This window comes from Maniola hyperantus, chromosome 13 (assembly GCF_902806685.2).
Source record: "Maniola hyperantus chromosome 13, iAphHyp1.2, whole genome shotgun sequence".
In the NCBI taxonomy this organism is placed as follows: Eukaryota; Metazoa; Arthropoda; class Insecta; order Lepidoptera; family Nymphalidae; genus Maniola; species Maniola hyperantus.
Window position 1 is genome coordinate 6894424 of NC_048548.1, and position 13503 is coordinate 6907926.

Consider the following 13503-nt stretch of genomic DNA (forward strand, 5'->3'; position numbering starts at 1 on the left):
TAGTTTATAGTTAAGATACCTTATTGGAAGACACTTTGTTCTTGTGTTCTTTAAATTGCACTAGCACTATGCTTTCACTTTGTTCGTGTGATCTTTGATTTGCACTAGCACTACACTTTCACTATAACTACACTAGCTCAAAAGGCTTAGTCCTCTTAAGTCTACGTATTAGGTCTGTGTTGTCGAGGAGCTGGATAGCCTCGACGTTAACATGTTCATAGAGCCTGCTTTCGTAGGATTTAGCGTGTTTGCTAATAGCTGTGTCCACGAAGCCCATTTGGAGATCGCGATGAATGTCTACATTCCTGACGTACCAGGGTGCATTGACGATACCCCTAAGCACTTTATTTTAGAATCGCTGAATTATTAGTAAATTGGTCTTTCTGGTACAGCCCCACAACTGGATACCATAAGTCCACACTGGCATTAGGACTTGTTTGTATAATAGTATCTTATTTTTAGTTGACATAGAAGCAGGTGTTACTTTGCGGATGTCCTCAGTGTGTTTATCAGAGGATCTGTGTCGTGTTGTGTGGTGGTGGTATTGCTTTTCCTGCATGTTTAGCTGTGGGAGGACGGACGGTGCATATTATATCGCATGTTAGAAATTATGATATGCTGCACTATACCTACGGATTTGTGTTTCAGTGGATTATAGCAAATTAAGCTTGTGGTTTCTTGTAAATATAAAACTATCGTACCTAGGTAACTATCGTATGAACATAAAAAATACTTATAGTTGCCTAATAATAGCTATTTTCAGATAATATTCTTTCATACACTTACATCGAATTTACAATCTCAAAGCGGCAACTCAGATAGATACTTATAGGTAGTATTTTATGTACATAAGTATGTCATTATAACGCTGAACTTCTAAAGCGTATGAAGTATTTATTACAAACTGATTATTAGTAGGTAAATAGGTTAGGAGTTAGTATAGCTGGTGGTAAGAGTATTACACTTACCTGCTTATCTGCCAGCTTGAAAATGCTGTATCTAAGGATTAATAGCACGTTTTTAGAGGTATAAATAACATTGCGTGTCTGCATTTGCAAAGATAAGAGATGCATGACAAGATAGCTAGCCGTTGCCCGTTACTTACTGTAACTGGTAGGTACCTATCAAAGAAATTTACATAACTTTTGTTACAGTCGGTACTAGGTATTGCACAAAACTATATATTTTAGTGAGTGTGACTAAGGCCTAAGCATGCTTTTTTATATTATATAACTATTTACAATTAATTAGGTATTATCACGGTTAAACCTTGTTATTAGTCAAGGCTAGTTTTAAAATAACTTGTGAGAGAAATGTAGATTAGAAAAATATACTTAGTTATGATTTTATATAATTTATCACAAAATCTATAGTTTAAAATATTTTAATTATTATTTAAACAATTATAAATTACCTACCTACCTCTACAACTAGTACCTACCTATGTATCTATGTAGATTCTTGTGATAACTTGTTGTAGGTTAGGACATGAAATTATAATTTAAGTGGTTGAACTACGATCTTTTAAATATAAGTAGGTAAGTATCACTATTTTCTAATAAATAGGTAGGTAAGTAATTACTTAATACTTACCTTTGCAATACAACTATTTGAATATTCTGTATATATAATAAAAGAGGCCAATATACTGTAGTATACCTATCGTTAACCTTCCGTTAATCAGAGATGTTTACATAATTGAGTGCGACAAAATAATTGCTCAATCACTAAAGAAATTAAGTTATATAATATAGAAAATACAAAATACCTGTAAAACCGGACTAACGCCTGGCGGAAGAGATCGTGGAACCCACGCTAGTGTAGCAGGAACACCGGCACGGAGGCGAGGGATGCCAAGGTACAGCCTATCCCATCCGATTTCTAAACCTGACGGCACGGTGTTCTCAGGTTGGAACTTCTCGAGTAACACCGGGTCTGGTGGGAAGTCGAATTGCAAGAAATTCCACTGATTGACGACTTCAAGGCTTGCACTCGCCACCGCCAGGCAAGCACACAGCAAGACTGTCCGCGTTCCCATTGAAATCTGTTAACTGGAGAACAATTTTCATCAGCGATTTCATGGGTTTTCATTAAAAATTACAATAATATAATAATAAGATAAGTATGTTGAAATGAGGTTTTAATACTGTACCTACTTATACTTCAAAATCTTTTATCCATTTTCTTTTGCATTACGGGCATAAATAACTAAGTAGTACGTACTATCAAATTATCTTCTGTGGTAGTACCTACTAACATTTTCGGCAACTAAAGTGTATGAATTTGTTAGTGATGCTCTCATATTTTTATAAGTTTACTTAGTTTTAGGTTCACTAATCTGACTATAATTTAGTTTGTAACGATGAGGCTAGCATAATATATAGGTCACCAATAAAAGCCTTTAAAAATATCAGAATTAAAAAACTACTAACATAATGCTATTATTTAGATCTAACAATTTCATCTACCCATTTTATTATAAATAAAAACTTATTTATATACGTACGTACGATAGGTACCAAAATAAATTTAGGTTACAATAAATTACAACTCTGATTATATTTATCTGTTGTTTAATCTTCCGATGGTTTTTTTGGCAATGAAACCACGAAACTATGATCGCTTACATAACGGTGAGTAAAAGTGGCAATGACCCTCTAGTTTTTTGTGATTGAGGTCGAGTGGGTACACATCATTACGTCAAGGACATCTTTACTATTAATTTTGGTATAACAATACCAATCTGTATTATATTTCAATTTACTACACTTACACCAAAACTGATGAGCAGCTGATTTAAAATATGAAAAATAGCAAAAAGCGGTTTTTTTCTGGAAGCAATTATATTAGATACCGCTACGACCTATACATACTATTAGGTATATATACCTGCCATATTTCATGATTCTAGGTCAACGGGAAGTACCCTGAAGGTTTCTTGACCGACGGACAGACAAACAGACAACAAAGTGATCCTATAAGGGTTCCGTTTTTTCTTTTGAGGTACAGAACCCTAAAAAGACAGAGTTAACCCGTTCAAAACCCGGAAAAAAAATTAACTCGAAAACTATGCAATTTGTAATTGTTGTAGGCCTAAGTACCTACAAAGAACCTAATTTTTTTAATGTCATTTTTTGAAGCAGTCCTATGTCTCATAGTTAATAATATGTATCATGCAATTTTTATATCATCAAACTATACCTACCTTCAGTATTTCAGGCTAGAGTCTTGACTCGATTATAATATATTAGAACTTCTCTAAATAGATGTTAATGTGCTCTATATGGCTCTATGTTTCTGAGTTCAATTGTTTTAGTTGAAGAATCAGACCGTCACTACGGTCTACGTTTCTCTTGATTCCTTTTAGATATTGCAAGGCCAGCTCTGACCTTACAAAATTTTAAGTAAGTATATCTACTTGTAACAAAACAGGATCAACCAGTTGTGGGCAAGTTTCGAAGTACTACGCTTAACATTTTAAAGTAGGTGTACATTCATGGAAGAAATACACAAATGTTTCAGAGTGAAAAAAAATTATACAAATCCATTATTTTAACCAGTTGTATGTTGTTGTAGTTGTTGTATATGTACCATTGTAAACCAGTAAAATTTCCATTTCTGTCCCTATCCTCCACTAAGTTTATGATAACAGCCGTTTACATTTTGATATCGGTACTAAATTGCACAACACAACTTGATCACTATCTGGTTCCTGCAATAAATAATTAAGAGGCTTGTGTATAGCACGGCATATAGATAAACCTAATTAGGTACCTAATACCTATTATAACAGGTATGTGTACACTGTACACCTATGTCCCACTCTCTACCTCCTTTTTCTTCAAGGTAATTTCTATCTATCTATCTATATCCGATCTCTTATACCTAAAAAGTACTAAATAAAAATAAGGTTTTATTGACAAAAATGCAATCGTTTAAATTCCAGCCCTTGGGCCTAGAATGTTGAAACTTTGCAAAGAAACCTCTGTACAAAATTTTATGATTTAGACAAGGAATATGGCCGGAGATTTCGAAATTCCCACGGTAGTGAAACCGCAGGAAATCGCTTCCTAGTAAATAGGTATAAGTATCTTATAAATAAATGTTAAATCTATTTTATAGTATTAGATCGTAAAACTATAGGTAGTATTAGGTATAATATATAGCGTAGTACTTAATATGTATCAGGGGGCACGGTAGTGCCTCCGCCAAGACGAGCCAAACTAAAGGATAATATATTATATATTACTAAAGGTAGCTACTAGTATTATTTATTAAGTACTAGATGATGCCCGCGACTTCGTCCGCGTGGATTTAGGTCTTTAAAATCTCGTGAGAACTTTAATTTTCCGGGATAAAAATTAGCCTATGTTCTTCCCCGAGATATAAGCTAACTCTGTACCAAATTTCATCAAAATCGATTGAACGGTTGGGCCGTGAAAAGCTAGCAGACAGACACAGACACAATTTCGCATTTATAATATTAGTAAAGTATGGATTCTGTGGTACTATTTACTGGTTTAATTGAGTAAGCCAGATCATTATTTTCTTCCTGCGGGGTGCAATCTGTCTGCAGTGCAATTCTATTATATAAAATGCCTGACAGAGTACCTATATAAAAGAGGCACAAATTGTCTTATTTATGTGTCACTAAGCCACTCAGCTCGTCAAAGTGTCGACTCTTGAGCAAGATGAACGACATAACTTGTAAGTCTTTTACAGATTTAAGCAAAATACCTACCTACATTTTTAATAAGGTTTTATTTCACATTGTTATTGCGCGTGCAACGTTTTTAAATTTATTTTTACTCGAGACATTTTTGAAAATATTATTTGGTAACGCGAAGCGCATCAGAAGGCAGCACCATTTTTATTTACACCAACTCCCCAAAAATGGAGTTTTCAGTTTTTAGAGTTTACGTATGTTTTATGTGTGTATGTGAGTTTATTCGGTCCACCCACCGCCGATAACTTCAAAATGCCTAAAACAGATTTGGATGTAGATATCGGGTATCGTTAGAATCCTACATCAACGCCATTGACACTTGTTATGCGTGTTTTTTTTAATTGTTAAGTACTTGTTAATTTAACAAGAATGATCATCATCATGATCCAACCATCGCAAGCTCACTAGAGCACGGGTCGATATGAGAATAAGAATTGGCGATAGTTCACCACGCTGGCCAAGATTGGCAAACTTCACACACCTTTGAGGACATTATGGTTTCCTCAAGATGTTTTCCTTCACCATTAAAGCGTATTTAATTTCTTAAAACGCTATGTGTGCTATGCTATGTTTACTCCGAATACTTAGTTAGAGGTGCGTGCCCAGGATCGAACCCTCGACCTCCCGAATAGGAGGTGGATGTCCTAACCACAAGGCTATCATGGCTCTTATAACACATATAACATCCCCATTTAAATAATCTTATTTTTCAAGCTAGGTTTTACTTAGTACTATAGATTAGGTAAGTACTATCCGACTTTATTTATATTGTTAACACCATAACTACGTTAGTACTATTATATATTCTGTGCAATTACCTAATACCTACCTAGTTCGCAAAAACGAATTGGTTTATGATTGCAAGTAACGTTTTTTTTTCTTTTTGGAAGGAAACGTACAGTACAATACCGTACACGTAAATTTATGAAATTGGCAGAAAAAATCATATCATAGGCTTGTCAATAAAGTAACAAGCCTTTAATACATACACGTGTGCCTATAAAAGTTTCTCTTTGTTTGAAGTTCAATTTCCTACCTATTTCTGAAGGTCAAGATTACAAAATAAATTCCTTAAGTAGATATTACATTTGTATGGCCTTTGTTACTTTAAAAAATAATTTAACGGACATGACTTTATTGAGTCTTAAACAATATGGAAATTATAAATCGGTTAAGAATGTATAGTCTTAAAATATAAGTTCGCGGGTGCAAACACAAGGCCAGGTACCAATCACTTTGAAAACTTACACATGTTTTCTGTTGTCATCATGTACTACCTATTAGTATACCTACAGTCTTACACGGCCAACACCATTATACAAACTCAATCGTAATGCAGTGTTTTAACGCACTGAATTGTCTAAGAACATCCAGGATGGATACGTATTTTTACTATTATAAGTAAGTAGGTATATTCGTTGAGTCAGAAATTATATTCATTACAATTTTGACATAATAATATTATTTATTTATCAGTACCCTTATTATAAATGCGAAAGTGTGTTTGTTTATTGGTTTGTTGGTTTGTCCTTCAATTACGTCGCAACAGTGCAACGGATTGACCTGATTTTTTGTATGGGTATAGTCAAAGTATTTTGTATGGAGTGACATAAGCTACTTTTTATCCCGGAAAACCAAAAAGTTCCCACGGGATCGTTAAGATTCCAAAATCCACGCGAGCGAAACCGCGGGCATCAGCTAGTTTTCTATATAATAGGTCCCTAGATTATTTTTTAGATTAAATATCTATACGCTATAAGATCACTCTCTTTATATTGTCGATTTAACTTGCTGGATGACACCCTAGGGCCGAGTTGTTATTCTAAGGCTTAGGGCATTTGTGCACTCATTCGCATTCGGTTCATTTTCGTGATTTGTTATAAAAAAAAAAAAAAAAAAAAAAAAAAAAAAGATTCCGATGAATTGAGAACCTCCTCCTTTTTTTGAAGTCGGTTAAAAATACGACTTAAACGCCCTTACTTGTTCGCTGACACTAAAATTTCTAGCTGCCCACTGCCACTTCAACTCGCTAATAATTTAGACTATGTTATTCTTTACCTGCAAACATTGACATTGATTACTTCGTATAGACAGGGCTATTGAACAAACAAAATGGCACCGACTCAGTGCTGCTTTAGCACCGCCGAGTAGTATTTAGCACCAATGCAACCTCAGTGACGTCTGGATTTCAAACGGGTCGTTCAATAGTATCTAAGATGTGGCGCTGATTTATTTGGTTCCAAAACCATGAAAAATTTTGTTCGCTTGACCATATCTTGTCATTTATATCGATGCCTGCAAATCTCCTCAATTCGCATTTTATACTCCAGAGAAACTACTGACATTATGCCTTTACTGCAGCTCGCATTCCAATAGACGTTTCCAAAATCCAAAGTCACAATTATTTTACGCTTGACCTTATTATAATGATTTTATTACACACAGAGGATACAGTTTTATCTAGGTTAATCAGATTTCATAAAAGATAAGACAATATTGTTTAATTTTTTTTGCATAATTTTATGTGAATGTTTGTAAAATTGCATTTGCATTAAATTATAATACTAACTACCTAGGTACCTTAGTGCGCATTTGGAGAATTTGCATATTATTTTGGAATACAGATAAAAATGTTTACCTGAAGTCATCGATCCCTAAAGTAAACCAGCGTACAGCATATTAGATAGTTAACATATTATTGATGATATACCTAAAAATGTATACTAAGCATATTATGTTTTTAATATTCATTTTTAAAATAAAATATTTTGTGGGGAGGAAAATATTAACGACTAGCGACCCGCCCCAGCTTGGCACGGGTGCAATTTATTAACGACTAGCTGATGCCCGCGACTTCGTCCGCGTGGAATTAAGTTTTTAAAAATCCCGTGGGAATTCTTTGATTTCCCGGGATAAAAAGTAGCCTATGTCACTCTCCAGGTCTTTATCTATACCCATACAAAAAATCACGTCACGAATCGAATCGAACGAATCCGTTGCGCCGTTACGACGTGATTGAAGGACAAACCAACAAACCAACAAACCAACAAACAAACACACTTTCGCATTTATAATAAGGGTACTGATAGCAGTGACTAGATAAGCACAGGTTACAAAAAGTATCGCACTGAAGCATAATCCTTAATTATTTTACAAAGTTTGTGTACCGTGTATCCGGTTAACCTAATAGGTACTTATAAGACACGATAATTGCTCTATGTTTATTCTATTAATATATAATACCTACATCGTAGATTTCTTAGATATTATCTAAGTACCTATCGCTATCCTATTAGAGACTATCTAGTTCTAGACAGAGTGGTCGTGGCTATGAATTCTTCACTGCTGCTCGTGCGAGCTCCCTCCAGCGAGGTGCTGTTGGTGGCATTACGTGCAAACACGGAGACAACAAATGACGTAGTACCTATCTAATTAGTAGACACTTGATTGAAAATTTGATAGATAGAACAACGTTCTTTCCACTCTTATCAGGCAAAAAGCTCATCCCGAGAACTTTGTAGAATTCCTTTACCCAGATTGGAGGTAAATACATACCTAGGTACTTGATACTACTAAAATGGTAGGCAATTCTCGCCAAAGTGGAAGGGCGATAATAGCATGATAGTTGTGAATGTTTAGACGAAGAAACTTTTTTTATCTTCTTTCGATAATGTTATCATCGATACGAGAATCGCCCCTGTCTAAATGGGCCTTAAGAAAAGGAAAACCAGCGACCTCTATCTGTCAACTGTCACTTGAAAATTACGGTTTGCAAGGAAACACAGCTCTACAAAAGGCCACCAAACAAGAAAAGAAGAAGAATCAGAACACACAATATAAAACGATCTAGGTCGGTATAGGTATCTACATCATTCAACTAAGTCTCAGTGACTGTATACTACGAAATCTATTGAAGTAAGTACATTAAAAATATATTGAATCACAGATATATTTCCAGATAAGATGTCACAATATTGCGGAAATTTATTCCTTTTCTTAGTTTGAATGCATTTCAAACTAAACTCTATAAGCCTCAGAAACCTACAATACGCGGCAGAAAGTAATGTAGCCTTTAGAATGACATTTCCGCTTTGTAGAGCGTTGTCTCTGTCACTCATACCTATACGACGTTTTGTGGGTTTCAACGACAGAGACAGCTCTACAAATCTGCTATCTCCTTCTAAAAGTCGATGTACAATAATTTCTGCCGCGTACTGTACCTAGGAAATGGCGACCTCGCACCGGAAGACGCAGTGTTGGAAGCCCCCCACTAGGTGGACGGACGACATCAAACGAGTCGCAGGGAGCCGCTTAGCTGGATTCAGGCGGTGCAAGGCCCTGGCGTGTGGAAGTCCCTACAAGAGACCTATGTCCAGCAGTGCACGTCTATCGGTTGATGATGATGATGACTGCACCTAGGAATGCCATACATATTTAGGGTTCCGTAACTCAAAAGGAAAAAGGAACCCTTATAGGATCACTTTGTTGTCTGTCTGTCTGTCTCTCAAGAAACCTATAAGGTACTTCCCGTTGGCCCAGAATCATGGCAGGTAGGTAGGTTTTACAGCATACGTAAGGGGAAAAATCCGAAAACCGTGAGTTGTTCCAACATCACAAAAAAAATTAAACATGTTCATGAACAAATAATTAGTATTTTCAACTTTCAAAGTAAGATTAATATACCAAGTGGGGTATCATATGAAAGGGCTTTACCTGTACATTCTAAACCAATTTTTTATTTATTTTTATACATAATACTTACTTTATGATTTATCGTGCAAAATGTCGAAAAATACGACTGTAGTACGGAACCCTCGATGTGCGACTCTGACTCGCGCTTGGCCGGTTTTTCCTTTCTATACGAAAAACGAAATTTGGAATTAGGGGATGGGGGGACAAAATTCTATTTTATTCTCGTGGGAGTTTGAGCTTTCTCTCTTCTGATTAGTCCGTATTCGTGCTTTAATATGTGCATGTTTTGTTTTTTCTCATAGAGTAGTGATGAAAATAGTGTGCGCCAAAATATTTTGTTCTCGGGCGGCGTATATTGAATGCCTCCACAATGCCTCACTAACGGCTAGTCGCTACTCACTACGCTCTGAATTCAAAATAACGCCCTTGTGGAACTAATTAATATCACTTTGGCTCCAACTAACACAAATCTTTAACCGCTGTTTCCTATTTCCATGCTTTCAACTAAGTACCTACGCAGCTGGTGAGAAAAAATATTTTTCAAACGAACTCGAAAATCCTACACTACTTATACTTACAACGTTGCGACTTGCGCAGTAAAATTGCCATGAGTGAACTCTATAATACATAAGACATTCTAAGTACATTCTTTAATGTGTAAAATAATTGTGGGCATGCACTACTACAATTATTAGGTAGGTTCTTATTGTTTAGAGAGTAAGGACTATTCTTACATAAAATTGCTGTTTTGAACTTGTGGTCAGTAGCAGCAAATGTGGTGACAACAAAACGCATATATGTATACTTATTGGTAAACAAGTCGCTAACCACTTTCACTGTTCCTTTGGCAAAAAAACCGTAAAGAATTCGCTTAAAACTTTTTAAACTCCTTTTTAAGTACTTACTATACTTACACTACAAACACGAATTACGGTAAATACTAGAGTATTGTAGTACCTAGGTTAAACTAAAGACTTTAAGGCCGGAATTGGAAGTAGGTATGTATATTTTAATAAACTGTTCCATAATAATGGACTTTTTCCAGCTTTTACTCGGTAAATTTGATCTTTCACCTCAGAGACACGTAAGTAAGCCAAAGAAAATAGGGTCCCTATTAGGGCCTCCATTGTCTGTCTATTCGTCCGTCCTTCTGTCACAGACAGAGGTGTACCTACAGCTTCAGCAGTAAAAGCCAGTTTTCACAGAATGCAGACAGACAATTTATTATGATCTCAGTTCAGTTTCAGCTTTATAGGTAGGTAAAACATACAAATTTCAAGAAAGATTGTAGTACCCAACATACCTAATTACATACTCCAGAGTAAAACAAGAAATAATAAAATAAAGGTTTCCGTACTCAAAGCATAGTTACTTAGGTAAATGTTCATAATGTCATTGAGCACTACCATAAATAATTAGCGTCTTATAAATTGAATTTTGTGTACAGTACGTATGTATAGTACAGTTAGAATCAGAGGTACCAAGGTTTGGAACCTCTGATTCTGACTCGCACTTGATCGGTTTTTTCACATCTATACGAGTAAGGTATCTAGCACACGAGTAGTAGATATCCCTATCTAGTAAGAACTTGGACGATCTAACCTAGGTTAGATCGTCCAAGAGTAAGAAACGCCTATATGGCCTACTCGCTAAATTGTCGACATGCAGCCAGTGGCGTGCAGGTCATAGAGGCATAAATGCACTGCTTACCCCAGTTGTATATATTTTTCATTATGACCTGCCAGTAAACAGGTTCCTACCTAACTAATGCCTACCCTGGCTTCAAATCCTGTGCACGCCACTGCATGCAGCGCAGCTATATGTTACGAGGTGGTAGCTTTACTACATAGTTTACCTTACCTGCAGTACCTACTGGTACTTAGATTTAGCAAGCAGATAATTATGTTCATATAGCGGCTTTGAAATAACTTCCCGCCATCGTCTCATTGTTCTTTGATATGTTAGTAAACATACGTACCTACTCTAGTACCTACCTACCTAAATTATTCACAATTAGGTAGTTTGTATTCTTGGTGTTTACGTTTTCTAAGAAACTAGCGACCCGCCCCGGCTTCGCATGGGTGCAATGTAGTGTAGTGTCATTGAGGTGTCATTGCTTCGGAAACTCTCAAATGAGAGGATTTTTTTCCGACCTAATTCACATTATTGCAATTTCTCTAGGAATATCTAATTTTTTGAGAATAAAGCTATAGCTATAAACCTTCCTCTTTAATTACTCTATCTATTTCTGGTGGGAGGCTTCGGCCGTGGCTAGTTACCACCCTACCGGCAAAGCCGTCCCGCCAAGCGATTTAGCGTTCCGGTACGACGCCGTGTAGAAACCTAAGGGGTATGGGTTTAATAAAAACTGCCATACCCCTTCCAGGTTAGCCCGCTATCATCTTAGACTGCATCATCACTTACCATCAGGTGAGATTGCAGTCAAGGGCTAATTTGTATCTGAATTTAAAAAAAAAATCTATTGGTGAAACCGCATTAAAATCCGTTGCGTAGTTCAAAAGATCTACGCGTTCATACATACATACAGCCGCGGGAAGCGACTTTATTTTATACTATGTAGAGATAATAGATACTTGCTAATCAATAGCACAGGAGCAGTTGAGTACTAGGAAGTCAAAGTCAAATGTTTTATTCAAAATAGGTAATAAATTACACTTTATGAGGGTCGGTTGTTGCATTTGTAAGATGATGTGTGATAATTTTTACGCGAACTTGAAACTAAAGCTACGAGGGTTCCAAACGCGCCAGGTCTGAAAAGAGCCCACAACAGCCTCAGTAACAAAATACAATATTCAATCTCTTTGAATCTGTAATCTGTCGACATGATAGTTTGAATAAATGAAACTATCGTTGAATATTTACTCCTTGACATAGAAAACTATGCCATAGTCCTACGTGCAATGTTTTTGTAGCGGTCTATAGTATAGCGATATAATATATTAAAGTGCTAATTTTTATTAGAGTCAAGTGTCCCCCGCTTTATCAGCCAAATCGTAGTAGGTATGTAGGAACGTGAAAAAATTCACAGCAGTAGTATAGATATATAATCAATTTTAAAGGAAAACTATCATGCCTAAGTAAGGTTCACAGGTTAAGGAGTTATATCTGTTTTTCGAGGTTAAAATAATTGTGACTACGGAACCCTACACAGCGCGTGACCCGCCACGCACCTGGCCGGTTTTTTTTAAATAATATTATGTACTTATTTAGCAACTCTAGTGTAAACACCCAAGTACATTTTCCTAAAATAAACGTTTGAACTAAAATTAAAGTCTTACGTGTTTATAGAGTGAAATTATCCAAAACTCCGCCGCAGCCGGTGCTCCCTATTTGAACGCACGTGCTAAAGCCAACAACAGCGAAAGAGGCGCGATATGGCGTAGCGCCCGAGTGCAACACTGAAGGAGCCTTGCCGCCACACGCACTGAATACATTCGCCCCCCTACACCAAATTAAAAGTAAAAGTGGTCCTGAAGGCGCGGCTGACCGCCCTGACTCGTTATAATGTGATACAAAAGACACCTTAACATATTTTTATAACTGTTATTGTTCTCGCATGCACGTTCGTCGGTTTCTTTTGAACTTCGGCCAAGGTCGCCATAAATGTGATCAAATAGTTAAACCTAATCCACTAAAATATACGACAGCGAGTTTCCTTTCCGTTTGTTTGTTAGTTTATCCGTTCAGTTCCTTTCACGTAGCTCGGCGCGGGCGCTCCGTTGCAGCGTACCTAAAAGAAAAAAACCGGCCAAGTGCGAGTCAGGCTCGCGCAATAAGGGTTCCGTACTACAATCGTATTTTTTCGACATTTTGCACAATCATTCAAAAACTATGATGCATAAAAATAAATAAAAATCTGTTTTAGAATGCACAGATGAAGACCTTTCATATGATATAGTTATCGTACTTCGAAAATTGAAAATACTAATTAGTAGTTCATGACCACAATTTAATTTTTTTGTGTAATGTAACCACAAATTCACGGTTTTCAGATTTTCCCCCGAATGTCTGCTATAAGACCTACCTGCTAAATTTCATGATTCTAGGTCAACGGGAAGTACCCT

The 13503-nt window shown here is 36.3% G+C and overlaps 1 protein-coding gene across 1 annotated transcript in view; it reads right to left on the bottom strand.

Annotated features, from left to right (window-relative positions):
* LOC117988016 (dopaminechrome tautomerase-like) overlaps positions 1-12851 on the bottom strand; it is a 38770-nt gene extending 25919 nt beyond the window's left edge. Inside the window, exons 1-2 of the mRNA XM_069502427.1 lie at positions 12718-12851; positions 1769-2051 (exon numbers count right to left, since the gene is read on the bottom strand). Of these exons, the coding sequence (XP_069358528.1) occupies positions 1769-2038 (270 nt within the window). The 5' untranslated portion in view covers positions 2039-2051; positions 12718-12851. The remainder of the gene's footprint in view (positions 1-1768; positions 2052-12717) is intronic.
* Between the last annotated feature and the right edge of the window lie 652 nt (positions 12852-13503).